General features: G+C 45.1%; 2 protein-coding genes across 2 annotated transcripts in view; both read left to right on the top strand.

Annotated features, from left to right (window-relative positions):
• The first annotated feature begins 549 nt into the window (after positions 1-549).
• LOC135831102 (cytosolic carboxypeptidase 6-like) lies at positions 550-13143 on the top strand. The gene is made up of 16 exons (XM_065343367.1): positions 550-1088; positions 1288-1363; positions 2375-2423; positions 4461-4555; positions 4822-4930; positions 5982-6089; positions 6380-6419; positions 6735-6842; positions 7379-7450; positions 8153-8195; positions 8428-8545; positions 10813-10867; positions 11503-11600; positions 11838-11887; positions 12067-12176; positions 12495-13143. The coding sequence occupies exons 1-16, from the start codon at positions 827-829 to the stop codon at positions 12554-12556; spliced, it is 1455 nt and encodes a 484-aa protein (XP_065199439.1). The 5' UTR covers positions 550-826; the 3' UTR covers positions 12557-13143.
• A 1620-nt stretch (positions 13144-14763) lies between these two features.
• Positions 14764-22711, top strand: part of LOC135831094 (uncharacterized) — a 20717-nt gene continuing 12769 nt past the window's right edge. Inside the window, exons 1-7 of the mRNA XM_065343355.1 lie at positions 14764-15394; positions 20530-20862; positions 21097-21251; positions 21553-21717; positions 21930-21976; positions 22274-22367; positions 22563-22691. Of these exons, the coding sequence (XP_065199427.1) occupies positions 15169-15394; positions 20530-20862; positions 21097-21251; positions 21553-21717; positions 21930-21976; positions 22274-22367; positions 22563-22691 (1149 nt within the window). The 5' untranslated portion in view covers positions 14764-15168. The remainder of the gene's footprint in view (positions 15395-20529; positions 20863-21096; positions 21252-21552; positions 21718-21929; positions 21977-22273; positions 22368-22562; positions 22692-22711) is intronic.

Here is a 22711-nt window from a genome sequence, read left to right as displayed (position 1 = left end):
TCGCACCCTTTCGATTGGTCGAATCCGGATCCGTCGGATTTGGATCCGGTCAACCCAACTCGGGGAGGAGGGTTGACCGGATCCAACGGATCCAAATGTGACCTCTGTGCGTATATGACGGGTGAAAATCATTTTTGTATACATCGTGGTACGCACACGTGGATCGAGATGTCGATAGAGCTTGCGCTAGCTTTTTGGCTTTTTACGACGCGCGCGATGAGTACGACTTTCCCCTTTTTGGGTGACTTGTGAGCGCCATTTTATTATTTCGTCAACATGGCAACAGTCAAGGTCCAAAGTAATTTTTTAATTAAGTGTTCAATTGACTCTGAAGGATCCGACGGATCTGAGATCTGGATCCCGATCCTTACCAATCCAACATGCCCTTACTCTTTACTGTAGATTATGAAGGGTGAAAGGGTGAAAGGGTTAGTGCGAAGGGATTCGATTCGGAGCATGTACTTACCGTTGTCTTTGCGTCTCCATGGTCAACACCGTACCAGTTGCCAAAGATACTTTGGCGTGAGCTCACGCCACAAATATTTTCGTAAGCGAACTCGACTAGACAATAGTAATACAGTCGTCGTAAATCTGATTAATTTCTGCCTACATTGCTACAAGTACACGCTCATTCTTACTGGCCTAGGGCCACCGGTAGTTAGACTTAGAGTTACACTGTTAATGTTACAGTATCAAGTGTCACACACCTCATAAATATTAGCACTTCCTTTAGTTTTCAAGTTAGTTACCAGGGAGTCGTTTAAACGACTCCCTGCTTTTTACTTCCATCAGCAGTCGAAACTTTTCGTGTGTACTAGGCTAAGCCATGGCGAGCGGTACTAAGGACGACTTGTTGAAAACAAGAAAAGCAGGACTGAGGGCCGCTAGCGCAAAGCTTCGCAAGGCTGAGAGAGAACAGATCTGCATTGCTGCTACAGCTGAAGCACAACAGTGCGATGAAGAAATCATTGAACGACTCTTGCGAGGAAAGGAGACCGTCGGAAATCTTGGTGACTGCTGTCCCGCTCAAAAAGACAAATCAAAAAGAGTGCAAGGGCAACTCGTCTTCGATGGTTGTTTCGAAAGTGGTACGAACGTCTAAACTCTGCATTAAATTTTTTTGTTTGTAGTTTACATCCATGCATGTCTTCATGTAGCTATATATTTATAGTGTGTTCATTCCTTTACCCGTGTGTCTTTGGTACTTAAATGTATCATGATCGAGTGGAAGACTCACTTTGGTAAGAGAAAGGTTACAATGGACTTTTCCATTCATCCTGTGCTCAGGTAACCTGGGACGTGTGGATATTGTATCACCAATTGAGTACGACATCTACATTCGGCCAGATACGTGCAATGGAAAGTATGTCACAGTAGGATGTAAGGAATCAAATTTAAACCAACGTCACCCCAATGAGTTGCAGGAATGGATACACAAATAACACAAGAATGTCAGTAAGAGTGTGGCGCACGTGATCACACATACACACTCACATGTGTGCGCCAGCTCCCCCCCCCCTCTCTCTCTCTCTCTCTCTCTCTCTCTCTCTCTCTCTTTTTCTCTCTCTCCCCATCTATCCATCCATCTATCACACACGCACACACACATACGCAAACACATACACAAACTCACACAGCGCCATGTGGTTAGCATAATTATTATTGTAATTCGAGGTTCCCAATTCAAGATCACCTTCATGACGAGAAAATGCGGTGTACCGTATTTCCCCGATTGTAAGTCACACTCCTATTTCCAGGTCTATGTCATATCGTTTCGATATATTCACTTCAGTAGTAATCGTGCTCGGTTGTAAGACGCACCCCCTTGCTGGCCCTGAAGTTGAGTGTATAAGGGTGCGACTTATAATAATAATAATATTCGCGGGATCCGCGTTAGCATCACTTGAAAGAAAGTGTTCAGAAACACACAAACTATAGCCTTCGCTTCCGCAGGCCACCACCATGCCTTTTCACCTTAGTGGCGAATGCATACCTCACAAGTGAGTCAGGGGAGAGGAGGTGAGTCTCTCAACCAATCGGGCGTGTAACGGCCCATAACCCTGTAAACTGCATTCTTGTTATCCTCACTCCGAGCTGTGAGTACCCAGTTGACCGTGGGTGTCGGCGCAGTTCAACACGCGTAAAAAGTCTTTTTACACGCTCCCTGCTACCAGCGCGGGTCTCGAACTCGGGACCTCATGATTCACAGGCAGGCCTGCAAACCAATCGGCCATATGCGTTGGTGCGACTTATATGCAGGAAAATACGGTAAATAGCACAGTAGAAACATTGTGATGCATCTTACACTGGTGCTTGGATTTTCGGTACATGCTCAGCGTTCATTGAATGTTTGGTGTGTTGTGTTGGTACACAGGTACACAGTGTGGTTTTACTTCTCTGTGACCAACACTCATCCTGGCCAGGTGAGTTAAACCTTTAAACCTGGCAGCATGGTCAATGGATTTTGGATGCACTGCACAGCACATCACGTACAGTCAACTTTGCGTATAACGACTCTCGGCCGGGCATCAGAAAAGTGTCCTTATTCGCGAAGTGTCGTTATACCCGAAGTCTCATTATAATGCATACAGACTTTGCTTGAATGGACTTTGCTCTGGGCATGGAAATTCTGTCGTGATTCGCGAATTGTCGTTATATCCACAGTCGTTATTAGCGAAGTTGACTGTACTCATAATGCGAGTCAATGTACCGGAGAAAAAGCACGAAAAAAGGAATACTGCACCCAACACAATCAGTGGCATGAGGTACGGTATATGGTACAAATGTGTGCGTTCAGGGAGCCCGTTGTACTGTAAGACCTCTTTGGAAAGTTCTACTGTCCTCGCTGGCGATGGATTCTACTGCCCTGGCTAACAACGCATGGGTCTACTTGAAGACGGTTGTGCTTGTGATCAGAAATTGTTCATATGTGTTACACTCCGTATGGCATCAATTCTCTATTTGTCGTCACGGTCTCTATATTATGGCATCACCTGTTTACTCCGTGCCTATATGGCTTCACTGCGACTTTCTCTATATAACTCCAGACGCGACTTTCCCTATATTACATCTCCACTAAGGTTGAGACTTTCTCTGTATGACTCCAACTCAAGTTTTGTGTGGAGAAGTTGGCAATCTGAGTTGGAGTCATACAGAGAAAATCTCAACCTGAGTGGAGATACATGTATATAGGGAAAGTCGCGTCTGGAGTTATATAGAGAATGACCTGGAGTTATATAGAGAATGACCTGGAGTTATATAGAGAAAGTCGCAGTGAAGCCGTATACAGGTGAACACATATGGAGGAGTGAACACATATAGAGGAGTGAACACATATAGAGGAGTGAACACATATAGAGGAGTGAACACATATAGAGGAGTGAACACATATAGAGGAGTGAACACATATAGAGGAGTGAACACATATAGAGGAGTGAACACATATAGAGGAGTGAACACATATAGAGGAGTGAACACATATAGAGGAGTGAACACATATAGAGGAGTGAACACATATAGAGGAGTGAACACATATAGAGGAGTGAACACATATAGAGGAGTGAACACATATAGAGGAGTGAACACATATAGAGGAGTGAACACATATAGAGGAGTGAACACATATAGAGGAGTGAACACATATAGAGGAGTGAACACATATAGAGGAGTGAACACATATAGAGGAGTGAACACATATAGAGGAGTGAACACATATAGAGGAGTGAACACATATAGAGGAGTGAACACATATAGAGGAGTGAAGACATATAGAGGAGTGAACACATATAGAGGAGTGAACACATATAGAGGAGTGAACACATATAGAGAAGTGAACACATATAGAGGAGTGAACACATATAGAGGAGTGAACACATATAGAGGAGTGAACACATATAGAGGAGTGAACACATATAGAGGAGTGAACACATATAGAGAAGTGAACACATATAGAGGAGTGAACACATATAGAGGAGTGAACACATATAGAGGAGTGAACACATATAGAGGAGTGAACACATATAGAGGAGTGAACACATATAGAGGAGTGATGCCATATAGAGGAGTGAACACATATAGAGGAGTGAACACATATAGAGAGCTGGCACTACTGAGTACTACATATAATTTATATGACATACCATATTCCTCATCTCTCTCTCTCTCACTCAATCACTTTCTCTTTCTCTCTCTCAACCCCAGGTCAATTCATAACACTGTGGCTTTGTGCCGCAATACACCGGTACAGAGCCACAGTGTCAGCTTGGCCTTCACTGCTGTTGTGTTCTGGTATTATATTCATGCACCAATGTGTGCGTCAGTTACATGACGAGCGTGTACATGTAGTTGCAGATCAGCACAACAGTGAGCTGAGCAAGGCAGCACCTTCACAGCATACTGTGAATCTCTAAAGGTTTCCTGATGTTCCATGTTGTCTGACCTGTGTGTGCGTGTGTGTGCAGGATGTGATCTTTTCTTTCGTGAATCAAAGTAAAACCAAAAGCCTCTATCGTCATGGCATGGCCCCATGTGTGTTCTCAACCAGTCGCCCACTATGGTCAGTGTTTTCAACTGTGAACATCAATATTCGAAAAAGCATGTATTCCAATTTTGCACTGTTCCTTGTTGTGTGCCCTGAAAAATGGTATGTTGTGTGTGTGTCTGATATGTAGGCCATGCCCTCCATGTCCCCTTTCACCGTAATTAGATCCATATTGAGCAAATGATCAGAGTATAAGAAAATGTATTTCGTCACTAACTTAGTGACCCTGCATTGATGACTGAGCTCGTTCTTCTCGTCATGTATTCTTCTTGACCGCTCAGGATGAGGATACCGGATGACCGCGCTTACTACTACCAATGTCCAGACCACAATGACCACTACGTGCTCTCAGTCTTGTTCAACTTTGACAGAGCTGAAGACACATACTGGGTGAGACTGCTTGCTGGGATTGCCATTGTTACAGCGCCTATACTCATGTACAGGGCTTGACAGTGTGTCCTCGTAATCAGGCCGGAGTCATGAAAATGGTGACTTTTCGATCCACTCAGGTCCAGGTCTATTTTGGTCCATACGTTTAGGGTGTTTTCCTTCGCTGGTGAGTGGCACATCCACCGGTGCTGTGACCTCCTGTCTGGGATCCATCCCTGTTACAGAAAACGTTCCATCAGCATGCGACACGAGGGCCACCCGGTAGTATTATAGTTCAAAATGATCAGTTGAATCCTACTGGAACCACAAGTCTCTATGTATTGATATCTGACCTCATTACTGTCAAGCTCTATACATGTATACTTCCTACGTCATCTATGATGTCATCTATGATGTCATCTATGATGTCATCTATGATGGATAATCATATCCAATACCCCGCCTGTTGGGCCGTGATTGGGCAAGTCAAATCTTTCTGACAGGCATACTATCTCCACTATTACGACGAGCAGTGAAATTGTCTAGGGCTCAAGGATAGGATCTGCGAACACCAAGACTGCCTGGTTTGTTCAGCCTTAATCTACAGATTGAAATGCTGAATGACATGCCTTTGGAGACAGCATTCATGGGGATGATGTATATGATATACGTTCCTATGGTAGTTATGGGAAGTTGCGAGCAAGAACCTGGCCTGGCATGAGGGAAGCATGGATTAAGCGAATGGGATTTTCGATCTTTGACCACTTTGTGGTGGGTCTGATCATCTACTCTACATGGCTGGATTATTGCAAGATCCGCTATGCCACGACTGTATGGGACCTGGTTCTAAAGACCACCTGGGTTAAACGACTGCTTTTGCTTGCACAGTCGGGTGGTCGCTTAAACCAGGTTTTACTTTACAAGCATTATTTAGGTCAGAAGATATGATCTTGCTTGTAAAGGTCCATTCTAGTACTATCCCCCATGGCTGTAGCTCACACAGACTGTTTTGAAAAAGAGGTTTCTCATAAACTGTACACAATGTCATAATTATTATTGTTTTCCTTTGCAGTTTGCTTACTGCTTCCCGTACACTCACAGTGACCTCCTGAGGTACCTTGGTGAGCTGGACGATCGCAAATTCCCATTCTACAGAAGGGAAAGTCTAACGAAAACCACGGTTAGTGTGTACGAGTGTGCAAGTACATTCTCCCTTGTATTGATGTTTTCCTGCGTTGTGGATGCAGCAGCCAACTGTTCTTTTTTGGTTGCATGTGAGTGGGATACCTGTAGTCCATGTGAATGGGATACCTGTAGTCCATGTGAATGGGATACCTGTAGTCCATGTGAACTTCAGAGTAACAGTCTAGTCTACTTTGGTGTCCGAGTTTTGAACTGGATCCAGTGTGAGCACTGTGTTTTTATTTGCTTTCATTCCTCTTCCTCCTCCTCCTCTTCTGTGTTCTGCAGCAAGGTCGACATCTGGATTTACTCACTATCACAAATCCTAGTAGGTTCAAAAGCTTCTTTCCAACTTTTAAAATTTTTATTTTAGTATCTCTATCTGCGCCTTGACCCTTGAGGATGATGGTGCTCCTGTGGATCCGAAAAAAAATCTGTCTGACCGATTCTCATGCAAGCAGGGAAAATTCGTTTTGATGGTATTGATTGAAGATAGGAGAGTGTTTGTTCCCCACGCTGGAGCTCGCTCTTTTCCGTCATGTATTGAAGATGCTCTTGTTCAAAAACAATGCGTAAATGATTAAAAAAAATGTTTCAAAAAATATGATCCGCCAATGTCTTGACAATCACGTTTCTCTTTCAGATAATTTGGAAGTTGATGAGGCGCAGGACCCGAAGCGGAAGATTCCGGCTGTCGTTATAACTGCTCGTGTCCATCCCGGCGAGACTCCGTCGTCTTATGTGTGCGATGGTGAGTAAAAGTTCTGATATGTCACATTTTGTTGTCTTTGTGTTCACTTATGAAGTCCATCTGTACTTGTTGTATGCTCTGATCATCTTTACTGGCTATTGTGCGAGCTCTGCCTTCAAGAGTACCAACAATGATTTTCGGTAACAGTATCATTTGCCGTGTATCGTCCACCTTGTCACCTAAGCTCTTTCAAGCGCACCATATGTGACTAGGACATAACCAACCATACAGCTGTACCGTATCTTCCCATTTAAGTTGCACACCAATTGTAGATTGACTCCATATTTGCCATATTTTAAGCACGATTGACCTTCATGGAGCCATACCTTGACATGTACACTGCATTGTGTACTATGTGCTATCGACACGTACAGATTCCCAGTATAAAGTGCATGTACATGGAGCACTGGGGCTTGAAAGTTTAGTTTTGGTGCATAAAACATCGACATGATCATTACCTGGAGAATGTGCGAACCGCTACTTTCAAGTGTCTGTGTCGGTGATGGTGCTTGCATCTGTTTATGCGTTATGCTCAGGTGTGATCAATTTCTTGATCAGTGACGATGAGCTGGCTGTCAGCTTAAGAAATAAGGTTATATTTTACATTGGTAAGCTCTGCCTATGCCCATGCTCACACTCAATGGTCATCTGACATTCTCTTGCCTATACAACGGAACTCGCGTAGTACGTACTCTGGTAATACGTACACTTGTTTAGTACGGACGTTGTCTGTTAGTACGCACGTTGTCTGTGGTGTGGGTGTATTGCCCAAGACTGAAGTATGTTTGGATTAGAGGCACAGTGGAAAATATGTACACTTTCCTGTTCCGCACGTGGGTACGTCTTATCAGTGTTCCACTGTATCTGGCAATAGAGATGTTGCGCCCAACGAAAATTTGTAAGATTTGGCCGTAACAGCCTGGAGTAACGAAAGTCGAACGAACTTTTGTCAACTTTCGACGGAAAAAGAGCTCTACAATGAAAAGTACTTTCACTGCCACGCAGTAATGTACAAACACCTGCATACTGCCATGCACTTAGTAGTGTGTGCATGCCTGTCCGTCGAGACCTACATGTCTGATTTCCCGGATACCGAAAATCTTGATGTTACCACTTTTGCGCAAGCTCCGAATCAGCCAATTCCTGTAGCATTGATGTCGTTGCCTGATCGGTTGAGCACTATGAAACTTCACTATGTGTAGCCTGTCAATGTCGTTGACCTTCCCTGTAACGTCCAGGCACGTTTCACTGCGTCCCATTCCTAGACATGCCGACAAGAGTTTGGTGTTATTTGGTTGTCTTTGCTGTAGTTCCCATGTTGAATCCCGATGGAGTGTTCCTCGGCAATTATAGGTGAGTCATTTTGCCTCGACGCGGATGTATTAAATTGTGTTATGGTAACTGCTGTTCATAAAGTACCGCTACCTGTGGAACCTGGTTTCAACAAACACTCATGGTGCATGAAATCGCGTGGTGGGCCTTGCATCGTCCACAACTATTTGAAAACTATGGTAATCCCCGCATTGCTGCCTGGGGTCATCGCCCAGAATATCCCTTTGCTTGTCCTCCGATGCCTTCTTTGCAGATGCTCTATGCATGGCTATGATCTGAATAGAGTGTGGAATGAAACGGATGCTGAGCCATGGATGCATCCGACAATTGACGCCGTCCGTGACTTCGTCCACAAGATAAGCCTTGATCCGGTATGGATACTGCCTTTGTAACTTTTCAAGTGTGACATGAAGGGTTGGCAAATGCACCTTTGCAGAAGTAGTGCAGGGTATTTTACAGAACAAAAAGGTTGTGCTCAAACGTTTTAACTGTACCGCACCCATGCACATTCCTGTATTTCAAAAATACATTAGCTTCAACCAAATTCCTATCATAGTATGGCATCCACTACGAGGTGATTTGTAATAATTTTACATGAAAGTAAAAAAGGCTATCATTCCGTTGCCCTGGCGAGTTTTGAAGTGTGCATGGTCTCATTCTGTCACTATGAATGTCCTCTATCCACGTATGGACTTCTTGATCGAACATCACAAACATGAGAGACACAGTGTGGGGTTGCTTTGCATGCATTTTTTCACCCAGAAAAAGTGTGTACAAAATTTTACAAGTCAGTAAAATAGGGTCTAACATCAACTAATATGACCTAAATGTGTCAATAAGCTTGCAATGGGAAATCAAGATACATCTGAAGCAAGTCACATGCAGAGAAAGCAGACTGGTTTTGCAGGTTGCCCAACGTATTGGTTTCTGTACGTCGTCAACTGCGGTTCAAAACGATAGGGTATCTTTGACCGCCTGCCGGCATTGTAGAGCATGAGCACGCATACCTTATCTTGCTGCTCCATTTCTTTCAACTTGCAGTGCATCCTCATGCGTGAAATAACCACACTAAGCAAAGATACCATCCATGATGCGCGCCAGCCGTCCCACGACAGGGTGCCTTCGTGCATCTGGGCCACAGTGCATTTAACCGGCACATACTGACAATGTCGGGGATTCCATACTCTCCAAGACAAGTGCAGTGACTCCTTCACCTGATTCATATACTTCTGTGTTGGAAGAAGACTGCAGACCACCCTCAATGGGTGTTCTGCCGTCAACACCCAACATACATTCATGCCGCATTTCCTGCATTTGCAGGCTTTGCCATCGTGAATCTCTACCAGCACTTCTGAGGTAGCAAGCTAAGTTTCATACGTAGGTCTACTGAACAGCTAATTATTTACCTGTATGCCATAAGCATCAGCAGCTTCGGACTTGGATTTGAATCACCTTTCATGATAGGTGAGTGAAAGACACATTTTGTCAAAATTGCAGTTTCTGACCTTCACCTTTTTGGCTAATCTCTTCTTCAGCCCTGCTACTTTGACGGTGTGACAGACTCAATGCTGGCATCGGTGACCAGCCTAGGGTTTCCACCTGCCGTGCAATACGCTCGCTGGCTCTTGGACGTCCTTCAAGCATCCATTGAGGGATATTTTACCTCTTTGACCACAAATTCACGAATTTCAATCCATGATTGATATCTCACAAGGCCGTGGAAGAAAAAATTCCGCTGAACGCTGCCGATGCTTACAAACTACAATACAATGGCAACTGACTTGTCTGTCGAACTAACAAAAACACTTCATGGGAAGAATGCAATCGCCCTCAACAATGATATTTTACTCGATTTGTAAAATTATATGCCATGTAATTTTTTTACAAATCACCTCGTACTTTGGAACATTTGAAACGTGCATCAATTCTGTTCTTGGCACATGCTGATGTCAGATAGCCAGCAGATATCATTGCGTTGTTCGGAAAGCTAATGCATGAAAAAGGTTTGGTTGGAAAAACAGGAGTTTGATAGATAACCCATCTCGTCTCCGTGAGCTGTGCGTGTGAGTTAAACATATGGGAAGGAGAAGAACCCCTTGTTGGTATGACAGGAGTGGTTTTCAGCTAGTATTCTTCACCGGGTATAACTCCTTGTTACTGCCAGGGTGGGTCCAGCTAGTGAGTGGGTTTCATGTAAAAATAAGTGGTGGGCATGCATGATTTTCCCGTGACAGTGGACTGAGTGGTGTTGGACTCAGTGCTGCATAGTCTTACCACTCAAACCAAGTCACAGTACAGGTGAGAAGGTGAGAAGGAGGGAGAGAGAGAGAGAGAGCAAGATGCATAGTAGAGACAGAGAGATATAGAGATGAATCCGAGACCCTTGGTGGGAGGAGTTACTTCTGCCCCACCCCCACTTCCATCCAATATGCCACCGCCCCCAATGTGCAGCATCTGATGGTTCTATGGTATTAAAAAGGAGAGAAATAAGGAAGGTATGAGGTCTTTCAGACCTACCTTACAAAGCGATGATAATCGAATGGGTCATTGTTTTCGGGTTAAATTATGTTGCCTGGATTCCTTGTAGCCATGTGTTTTCTTTGGCCTACTTTATGCCCACCTGTCTTTGCTATTTTAGAGACAACACCTGCATTATGTGTTTGACCTTCATGCGCATACCACACTTTGTGATGGTAAGGAACTTTCTTCTGAAACCATGTCATAATATTGTGCCAAGTTTACATAATAATCTATAACTGAGTACTTTGCATCTGCTGATCATAGGCACGTGGCAAGTGCACAAAATGCTCGTGTGGTCCTCATACAACTTACAGTATCTAGGTGCTTTCATACATTGTGAACATGAGTAAAGATATAAAACAATGATAGGAGGCTAAAGTATGTGTAAAACCAAGAGTACATGAAAACCAGAGTGTGCAGCTTGGGGCCTTTTCTGCTATGGGTGTCTGTCATGGCGAAATTCCGTGATTAGATCATATTTGGCCCAGATCTGAGGCGGGAAATGGCGTAGTGCGTACAACTGAGCTGCAGTTGTGCAGAAAGAGACCTGCTTGAATCCTGCTTGTACGCACTACATCACTAAAATGATGTAATCACGGAATTTCGCCGTGACAGCAACCCATCCGAGCTGCACACTCTGGATTTCATGTACTCTTGGTAAAACACATCAGGTATGCTGTGAGGTGAGATGACACTCAGTCAGTCAGCTTTTAAGCAGATGTAAACACTCTAAAATATAAGAATGCTTCTTTTTGGGTCTTAGAATTTCGGGAGCGCACGTAACTTGTGCTTTCTGTCTGCTGCCCAGCGTTTATCTACGGGAATGAATTTGATGATGAAACACGCACAGAGATGCAGTCACACTTCCCGAAAAAGCTGAGCACCCGGAGCAAAGACTTCAGTCTGGTGAGTGGTGCTCCTTGCTAGGAGTTGCAAATGCATGTTTTCCCAATGCTGTTATACGGTTGAAGCCACCTCTAGCTGGCGTTTCCGATTGATCAGAGGGTTTGTAAGCAGAGGCCGTGCCACTGTGAGACACTGGGAACATGTAACACGGTGTCACCTTGCTTTACAAAGCCGTTGTTCAGTGCAGACTCTTATGTAGTGACTGGGAATGCTCGTTTTGCTTCTCTGCACCTCTAGGAGAAAACTCACTACAACTGCGAGGAGTACAAGGCAGGGACTGCAAGACGGTACGTACTGGAAGCTGTGGACCACTAGCAATCGAGTTAGTCACAGTGTATTTACCGCCATATTGCCAGATGTGCATTTACCACCATACCAATCAACCGTAATTGTCTTGAATATAAAATGTTGTTAGCAGAAATGATTCTTGGCTGACCTGGTGACATTTGTGTATTCTTATGTTTAGGTACCTTGGCGGTGTTCATCCTCGGCTAAACGCATACACTGTTGAGATCTCATGTTACGGCTACATTAACAAGAGGGATGACAGCGTTATCGGCTATACTCCGGAATCTTGTATCCTCTACTGTTCACTTGGCTGCTCCCTGCATGAGGTGAATATTGAAAAAGTACTTTGCATAGTTGGTGCAGTGTATGACCCTTGATTGTACTTTGGTCATGCATTGCTGTTTAGTGAATGCACGTGTGTGACTGCTAGTGTAGATTCTGGTATTGTCGGATAAAACTTGAAAAGCATAAGTTTTACAAGTTTGACCTGTCAGAGTAGTGTCACAGAGGGGTTGGGGTGGGGGGGGGGGCATATGTGAAGTACCTGTCTCCATAATGCTTTGCTTTTCTAATTGGTATAAGCCTTGACATAAATATTGCGTGAAGATGAAGAGTTCGGTGCCAACCTCGCTAGGACGTTTGGCGATGTCTTCCGACTGCGCTCTTAGCGGTCAGATGTGGAACATGAAAATGCTCCCAGCGCAATTGTGTACAACATGTGCTGTTCTACCCCTAGTTCCTGGTGACTTTTGGACTAAATCAGTGTCATTGTAGACCCTTTGGGAATCACAGGCTATCTGATATGAACTCATCATCCGGGCTTCATGTTTCAAGAACTGGGCTATTTGCAGCGCGATGTAAAGGTCTTACTTCGAAGTATGTGCCGGAAATGTAATGATATGGACGTATTTCTTGCTGCTCTCAAAACCAGAGGGATATGGCAGAGAACAGAGTATGATAGGCCATATTTCTATTTTTTCTCTCTCACAGTAATTTATGTTGTTGTGCTCCATCGAATAATTATGGTTGGGGCTGTGTGTGACGTCGAGCATCCACGATAAAATGTTTTGCAACGACCCATTTTCTCATATATTCCATTCAGTCTGATCATAACCGGTTATATGGATTGATCCCGGTTCTAGGTATTGACCAAAGGATGTTCTTCTGTTGCCCCACTTCTCACACCAAACAGTTCACAACAGTTTTTGATCCAATTCAGAATGTTAAGTAAAATAGGTGTCCTATCAAATTTTTTTTTTAAACCCTACTTGTACATGGAAACAAGTTAACAGTCTGATTATAGCAATGAAATGGTTGAACTGCACACTCATTCTAAACACACATTAAGGCAAAGTTGGTGGATTATTTCCAATGATGGTTTTGTTGTGATATCAGTTGGATTAGCATCATAATTTTTATTGTTGATACATGTACAAGAGAAAAAATAACAGATTACATAGAAAGAAGGTGCAACAATTGTGAAAACAAGAAAGAGAGTGTGAAAATATGACCAAGTTGGTGCTGAGGACATTAAAAAGTTTCCCTCAATTGGAGGTGTTAGAAGCTGTATTTATATGCAAACTAAAAAAAGACTCTGTCACCGCACTCACCTTCTTTCCGTAATTCTCACACGCATCAATACAGTTTGTAGTCCATGTTGGTGTTTGTTCCTGTTGCAAAATTTAATGTATCCCACGCGTTTCATGCACCACATATTGCACTTTAATGCCCTCAGATCAGCACCAACTTGGTTTATATTGTTATGTCATCCTACATCGTGACAAGCAACCCTATTCCGTTGCATGCAAACTCTACGTTATGGGTGCACCGGTGATATTAAATCAGAAAGATCGAGATCTATTACAATCTACAGTATAGTATGGGTCTACAAACAGTACAGCTATGTCGTGTGTGAACGTCACCCACCAACACTACATGTATACACCCACGACCACGTACCTGCCAGGGCAGGTACGTCTGTGACATTGTAGATCTACAGTCATGCTCTCACTAGTGCACTGTCTCAGGCAGGGAGTGTCGTACAAGGGTTTTCACGACTCCCTGGTGAATACGACAGCTTCATAACGACACACTGAGTCTTATGAAACTGTTCTGAATTTCAGGACGATGGATAGATCAAGCTCATGAGTTATGAAGGCAGGGTGTTGACTGTGGGCGAGGAGAAGATCTACAAAGACAAGTGCGTGGGATCATTTAGTGGGCCTATGGTAAATACTTCGTCATGACGTGTTGTCAATGTTGACGTGCAGAGCCCCCGACATACATGTAGCTGTGGGATCCTCACTGCTATGCTGTCCCCGGGGAAAATTGCGGAAAAAAATCGCAAAAAACGCGGGGAAAAACGCGGCATAATATGGCATAGTTTGCGGTGAATTTGCGGTAAATATGCGGTGAATAATATTGATGTGCGGCAATTTTCAGTGAGTATGTAGTGAAATCAATCAGTTACAAGTCTATGCATGGTGTAAGCACTCGTCATATTTGAGTAAAAAGCCGCCACGATGAGACGTTAACGCGTTGTTGACCGAACAGTGCACTGTGTGTACGTGTAGTGCAACAAAAAAGTTCAAAAAACGCGGAAAAATCGCGGAAAACGCGGTCTTTTAAAAAATCGCAAAAAACGCGGATAAAAACGCGGCCGCGGAATTGCAATTTTCCCCTGGGACAGGCTATGGCAGTGCAAAGATTGTCAGTAGATCTACCAGGGACTCGGTCGTATTCAAGGTACTGCGACTCCCTGGTCAGTACACCATGGTAGATCTACACAATCATGTGCTATCGCCACGAATCGATGTAACCGTATGACTAGGAGTAGGAGCCCATTGCACTCAAGCCAAAGTCTTGATCTTGAGCCTTGCCTTCTTGGGCCTTGCATCTTCCGCACTGTGGGTGGCCTGTCCGAGGCTGCCAGCGCTAATTACGACTTCGCGATTGTGGTATGTTCTGGACGCATCATTAGGAGGTCATATGTTTTGCACTGCTGCATTCCTGGCACATGATGATTTTGACAAGATAAATAAAACAGTATTCGGCGCGAGATGAAAACAATCATTCATTATGCGAGCACTCCTTGTGCAAACTGCTGTGCGTTTTTGAAACAAATCCCGGCAGTCTCCGAATCGTTTGCAGAACATTTGGCAGGATATCACTCCTGAAGAGTCTCTTTCCGATATAGTACCTTTCTTGTGAGGCCAGTGGACAGGAGCGTGCACAGTTGAGCGAATTCTAAAGTAGACCGGCCGAGCAACGCGGCTTGGGAATGAAGGGCTTCCTTGTAGCCCTGTGGCTTCAGATGGCAGCCGTTAGCGTGCTCCAGGCACGATATGGACACGCACTGGTCGGAGTCGGCGTGCGGGACACGTTCTTTCTGGAACTACCTAGTCGCAATGTGCGGCAGCTGGACGTCTTGCCCGATGCCAATAGCACAGTTCTTTACATTGACTCGGCCCTGGACAATCTGAACGTGATGAACAACGATTGGATATGTGAGTATAAACTATAACGTCGCTGCGTTCTTGTTACAAATGACACTGTTACTCATTGTGAAAATGTTTTGCAGACACGTCTAGTTCCACCTTAGTTTCTGGTTCTTCTGCCTATCTGGTCCAGAAGAGCTTGACCACAGAGTGATGTGTTTTCTTCACTGAAATAATTCAGTCTCATGAACCTGGTGCTGGGTGTGTGCTGTCAACTGGGTGAAGTGTCCATATTATAACCAGGCCATGGATTGTAATAGGTATTACCAGGCAAAGAAAACACTTCGAGAACTTGAACAACTCAAAACGGTTAGTTGTCACTCTCTTCATGTACAGAGATATCATCATGTCATCAAGAAACCACTTGGATTGAAGATGGTGTGTGTGTAAGGTTTTCTGTCATCAAGAGTATAAATATTATTAGCCCTGGGTGCTTATAATTTATACTCTTGATGTCATGTGAATGTAGCTGGCTTTCTTGACCGGCATGTCTGAGATGATAAGTCTTTAGAGTTTAGTATGTAACATTATTTTTTTTTTTATTATTATTTCACCGTCCAATGGCAGAAGCCAATGCAAAGGAGGGGGCGTTAGCCAGCCATGGCAAGAGAAGAAAAAAAAGAAGAAAGAATGAAGGAAAGAAGATGATAATCGGAAGAAAATAATGCATCAGCGGGGTGAAATGTATCGCTATGTTGACCATGGTGGAGAGCGGCGAGATAAGCTAGCAAAAGAGGCGAGCGAGCCTACAACGTGGCATGACATTTAACATGGTCTATGAACTGTCTAATATTGGATATTGTCTTCATTTCCATGGGCAGCTTGAGCCAATACGAGTATGCAGAGAAGATAGGAGATTTGGTAAACATAGTTGACAAAGCTCTGGGAAGTACTATGCCATTGCGAGTGTCCCGTGCGAAAGTAAACCAATTATACTTGGTGAGATGTTCAGGGACAATGTTGAGTTTAATACGATGGACCAGAACGCATGACTGTCTCTGCGACAGGATAGAGATGGGGCTGGTGGAGGCCAAACTATATAGATCAGTAGAGGGGAAAAGAGTGGGTTTACGAAAAATAATTTTCAACACACGTTTATGATGTATTTCTAGTGTCTGTACAGCAGATTTACTAAGCAGGGAATGCCAAGCAGTGGCGCCGTACAGAAAGATAGGAAGGAGGTAGCATTTATAAAAGAGACGAATACATTCGGGAGACAAGTGGGAGCAGTGAGACATCAGGCAACCTACAGATTTGCTAACTTTGTTGCATACAAAATCTACGTGAGAATTCCAGGACAATTGCGAGTCAAATACAACACCCAAATGCCTGTGCGTATCTAGCTATCTACAATAGTAATATTAATAGCCGAATCAAGTCCGGGAAGGGTAAATGTAGGAGGGTGGTCTATTTGAGGGAGAAAGACTATTTCTGTTTTCAAGATATTGGGTTTCAGACGCCATCACAACATCCATTCATGAACAACATTGATTCCAGTCTGAAGCTTCGTACACAGGTTTGCAATGTCAGCGTCAAACTGAATGAGGGCTGTGTCATCAGCAAATGGTGACAAACCATCTATACAGTCAGGTAGATCGTTTATATACAACAAGAATAGTAGAGGCCCCAGTATAGATCCCTGGGGGACTCCCGACTTCACAGGCAGTGGGTCTGAGAGTACCCCTTCGACTGACACTGATTGCGTTCTATCTGTTAGGTAGTCCGTAATCCACGCCAGAGACGCTCCGGAAACATTGTACATCGCAGATAATTTAGCTAGGAGTCCACGGAACCATACCGTGTCAAACGCCTTGGCTAGGTCGAAAAAACACATGCCAACATGTTGGTGGTCATGACGAAGGGCCACAATGTCCTGCACAAGGCGTGTCAGCTGCATGGTGGTTGAGTCTCCTCGTTGAAAACCAGATTGGACTGGGGCAAGGGCCGGCGACACATGAGCATAAAGCTTATCAAAGAATAATCGCTCACATAGTTTCGATACACAGGACAACAAGGAGATAGGACGGTAATTGCTGGCTTGTGACTTGGAGCCTTTGCTCTTGTAAACCGGAACAACCTTCGCGAGTTTCCATGCTGCTGGAAATTTACCCGTCGAAAAGGACACATTAAAAATGCGGCAGAGGGGGTACGAAATCGACGGGGCAAGTTTCTTCAGGACATCATTCGTAATGGTGTCCAAGCCAGGACTGCGGCGAGACTTTAGTCGGGCGATAGCCTTTCTAACATCCGCAGTTGTGGTGATGACCTGAACAAATGTTTCATGAAGTTGGCTGTGGGCACGAAGAGCTGGAAGTGATAACGACGGATCATCCGGCACAGCAACGGAGGCGAACTGCTGGTTGAGGACTGTAGCCTTGTCGAAACTGCCAGAAACTGGATGACCGCCTTCATCAATGAGGTGAGGAAGGCCACGATCCTGCTGACGATTCCGCTGAGAACGAACAAACTGGTACATGTTAAGGTTACCTGACGCCATGCTGGCCTGTATAGATGCCAAATAGTCACGGTGAAGAGATCGAGATAAGTTTCGTACTCTGTTACGCTGAACTTTGAAGGCAGACTGGTTAGCTGGGGTTGGGAACTTCCTATATCGGCTGTAGAGTTCGTACTTCAACTTGATGGCAAGTACTAAATCTCGATTAACCCACGGAGGATATTTCCTAGATACAGCTCGCTGGGTGGAGGAAGAGATTTTCCGATAAGGCGACAGGTAGTGGGAAAATGCATCATTCAAGGAAGAGGAGAATCTGGCTAATGCGTCGTCGACATCTGGTGTGTCCATGAGATCATACCAGTTGAGCGAGGAAAGGTACATATTTACTGCTACCCAGACAGAAGGTGGCACTTGCGCAAAATTGTATGGAGTGGCTGGGGAACTACGGGCAGGATAGCATGGTACTTCCTTTGTAGGCATTCGGGTTACAGTTCTGTAGAAAAGGGTGGTAACTACCTGTGAATGGTCGGACGCACCAAGCGGGGCAGCATCGTCGACAGAGAATACTGATTGAGGACGATTGGTAGCGAGCAAGTCTAGGCACGACAGGGTTCCGTTTGGAGAGGTGTGAGTGGGAAAATCTACCAGCTGGGAGAGACCGAAGCTGGAGAATATATGCGAAAGTTCCTTTCCAGCGCGTGATGTAGCGTCACCGCTCCACCAGTCAGAGTTGTGAGCATTGTAGTCACCAGTGAGGAATATATCAACGGATGAGAGGTCTACAGCCCGTAGGGTATCCGTCATCATGTCACAAAATGAGGTAAGTTCAGGTAGGGATTGCGAAGGAGGGCGATACTTTCAGCCAATGAGTATAGGATTAGCACCCAGGTCTGCAGGAAGTCCAAGCTCAACCCATATGTTTTCGCATTGGGGAGAGTCAAGGTCTGAGCGCTGGGCTGCATGCAAAAATGTCCCATCTCGTACAAGGATGGCAACACCACCATAACCTCGGAACTGGGCCCTTTGGTTCGCTGGTATTGGCCTATCTCGACGGAAGCACGTATAACCAGGTACACTGAGCATATGTATCGGGCAGAGCCAGGTTTCTGTCAGACATAGGATAGTCGGTGTGTTGGATCGACACAATGCATGGAGTTCAGGGATTTTGTTCGACACGGAGCGACAATTAATCGTAACAATAGTGATGTTATGTTGAGTCTTAGGAAAATATGGGAAGGCCTGGGCGCTCAGCGGTGCGGAAGCCATCATTCTGACGACGTGGAGGTTTTACCTGGTTTGTTCGTATTTGAATCTGCAAACCGCCACTTTCTTACGGTGTGCTGGATAGTTGCAGGCCAGAATCCGTCACCCAGTACCTTTTCCGTAGCTGAGGCTGGGAATGTCACTCTGGCGTAAGCTGTTCCGAAGGTGCGGGATTCCAAGATGGTGCAGTTGAGCACATCCACTGCACGCTCTTGACACCAATCCTTGATGGAGTCGGCACTGCAGCCCATGTGGACGTTTCCTACATAGAATATCGCTTTGTCCACCTTTTCGACACCTGTCAGGACTACAGGGTTTGTTTCGACCGTGGGCATAGGCTTGACGTACCGAGATGTGACCCGACGTCGTACAACATCGACCCAAGAGCTCTGTCCATCTGATTTGTTGCAGGAACTGCTGTCCGTAGTGACGTGACCGTTGCCAGCAGGTCTAGGTGCTGTACGAGTAGTGTCGCTGGACTGGGAAGCGGCACGTGGTTGCGAGTGCATACCGGTAGTACGGTCATTTGAACTTGAGCGTGCATGCTGCGATGTGGAGGTGTGCTGTGATTGCGGTGCAGTGGTGATGGATGTGTCAGTTTCATACAGGGAGGGCTCTACGGTAACTTCGTTAGCACTTGTGCGACGGTTGTGGGTGTCATTGGCAGTTTGAGAAAGTGCGCCTGTAGTGAAGTTCCTCAGCTCTAGTACTTCCAATTTTAGGCTGGAAACCTCATCCCGAAGTGAAGAAACAATGGCATTATCATGCTTCGCTTGCTCAAGTTGCTCTCTTAGCTCTATCACCACACATACAAGCTCGTTTAGAGACTTCAGACTACTACTAGTACTGACCTCATTGGCCTTGATCGGGGTTAGTTACTTACACCCACACCAGCTTGTCTTAGGGAAACCACAAGATCAACTCGGCTCTTTGACTCGGCTCCGTCAATAGGATGCTGTTTGGCAAGATGCCGCAGCTCTTCGAAAGTCAGCAAGGCGAGGTCGATGTCCATATTCAATGTCATATTCCTAGTGTGTCCAGATCAAGTTCTCTGCCACAGGGACCTAAAGTAAGCGGAGCTTAAAAACTTGCATCCGCACCTCATGTACATGACATGAGCACGTAGGTGTGTAGCATGATGTCACTGCAGTGGCAAGTGAAATCAGACCTCATGAACCTCATGAAGGCAGAAGTGCAGCATACTAGTAGTCAAGTGGACCTTGTTGTGCTCATGCCGGTCATGGCGCAAAGGCAGCACATAGCCTAGCGCTGTTACTGTAAGACTCGTGTCAGTCGCGACGTTGGTGGATACAGCTTGCCAACACTGTAGGCATGCAGGTACTCACAGATGTACATTCTGAGTACAACGTGATATGCACTACATGTATGTTGATGCAGTAATGTTCTGATTTCCACCATTCTTCAGATGGTTCATTTGTCAGCTGCTATGAGAGCGCCCAGCCACCCATGAGCGAAGCCGAAACTGAGCTAGCACCGCAGCCGTTGCAGTTCAATGAAGTTTCACAAGTGGTGGGTATCAATCACGTGCACCGTAAGAATCATCCCGCCAGGCCCGACTGTTCGCTGCCAATCGTGGCCGAAAACCCCGTGACCAATCTTACAGCACGCCTAGACGGTGAGCTGTGCCAGGCCGACTTATCAACTGGTGCCGTTGTTGCCGGTGATTATGACAACGATGGACATGTCGATCTTTACTTCACGGTTCATAGCGGTCCCAGCCGCCTCTACCGTAACAAAGGTACGCTGGCCATGTATGTATGTTTGTGTTCATGCGTGCGTATGTGTGCGTGTGTGTTTGTGTGTGTGTTTGTTTTTGTGTGTGTGTGTGTTTGAATGTCTTGTAAGTTTTAGTACTTCCCATGCTTGTGGTGCTGCAAAGCTGTACGCGTGTATTCAGTCCTGGCTACTTGAGTAAGGTTATGTTTGTGTCTATAAAGACAGTATATACATATAATATATGTTGAACATTCAGGTGACGGCACTTTTGAAGATGTGAGTGTACGCACAAGGATTGGTCCAAAGAAGTTCGCCAGTGGCGCAGTGTTTGTTGACGTGGACGATGACGGAGACCTCGATCTGTACGTGACTACGCTGGGTGACACACGCCATTATCTCTACATCAACCATGTAAGTCCCTATGCCCAGCCTAGCCAAGTCACTTGGCCGTTAGTACAGACATTTGCAGGTGCTGTGTGTATAACACATACACGTCACTGGGACAGTTGATAATGGACGTGGAGCTTCCTCAAACAATCTGAGTGGCGTTATGATGTGATTCCGAAGAAGCGATGCATTTCTGCCCTGTTCCCAATGGAGACGGGGCTAACGACAGGATTAGTATTTTTCCCTCGTTCTAAAATCTCTGGAGATAGCATTGCTGACCAGCAGCACGAATGCTTTGTGTGATTGTTACCTGTTACCTGCACAGCACGGCGGACTCTTCTTCACCGAAGAGGCTGAGATGAGAGGAGTGTCGTTACGCCGACCAGATGGCCGTGTTCTATCTGGAATGACACCTAGCGCCGGGGATTATGACCGTGATGGCTTCCCAGACATCTATGTCACCGAGTGGCTGTATTCCTATGTTGCTCAGGTATTAGTTGATACTGTTCTGTATCGTTTTGTACAGCGTTAAGGCATCATTTGGATTGTGTCGACCGCAATAACGGTTTAATATTCCAATTTATATTGCAATAATGTTGTGTTTATGTCCTGGTATGCATGCACTAGCATGCCTGCTCTCTCTTTCCTTCCCTTGCCATGTGTACTTGAAGCATATCTACATGTGTTTGATTATGATTTCAGCCAGCTGCATCACTTCTGCTGCACAACAGGGGATCTCGAATGGCAGGGTAAGCACAAGTCTCCTGGTTTAGCTGGAAAATCGCTGTTGCCTTCTGCATTCTTTATCAACTTGCCTGGGCACTACCCTGTGCCAAATGTCACTACGTGGCACGTTGCACAATACAGCCCGGTGCAGTACATGTATTTTTCCTAGGTTTTGAAAGTTTTTCATCACATCCTATTACACGTTTTTAGAGGTCTTTCCCTTTTCACAATCACACTCCTAACTTCTCGTCTACTTCAAGTATGTGCTACCTGTGTAGCTCCTAACGGCACTACGTGACTGCTCTGCTCTCTGTTTTCAGCTACTTTGAGGATGCCACCCAGTCGGCTGGATTGGCGTCTGCTATTGGCAGTTCAAGTCAGCGAGGAACGTTCACATTCTGCTCTTCTTTCACTGTAAGCTGAGACCAATGTCCTGCATGCAGCAGGGTATCTGCCTGGGAGATTCATCCGTGTCTGTTTGGTGCATTTAATATGTAGATGGTGACCTTTTCATCATGATTGTGATTCTCCCCTGGACACCAATACAGAGAAAAAAAAGCTTGGTTGTCATAAAGGTGTTGTGCTTGAATTAATGTTTCCTATCTATAGGATATGGACAATGACGGCTGGCAAGACCTAATCATCACTGGGGACTTTGGAACATCCAAGGTCTTCTGGAACAACCAGAACGGCACATTCACGGAGTGCACAGAAGCGTGTGGTATTACCGTCAGTCCCGTGAGTGTACTTGAACTATG

This window comes from Sycon ciliatum, chromosome 1, assembly GCF_964019385.1.
Source record: "Sycon ciliatum chromosome 1, ocSycCili1.1, whole genome shotgun sequence".
In the NCBI taxonomy this organism is placed as follows: Eukaryota; Metazoa; Porifera; class Calcarea; order Leucosolenida; family Sycettidae; genus Sycon; species Sycon ciliatum.
This window is presented reverse-complemented; position numbering and strand designations above follow the sequence as displayed.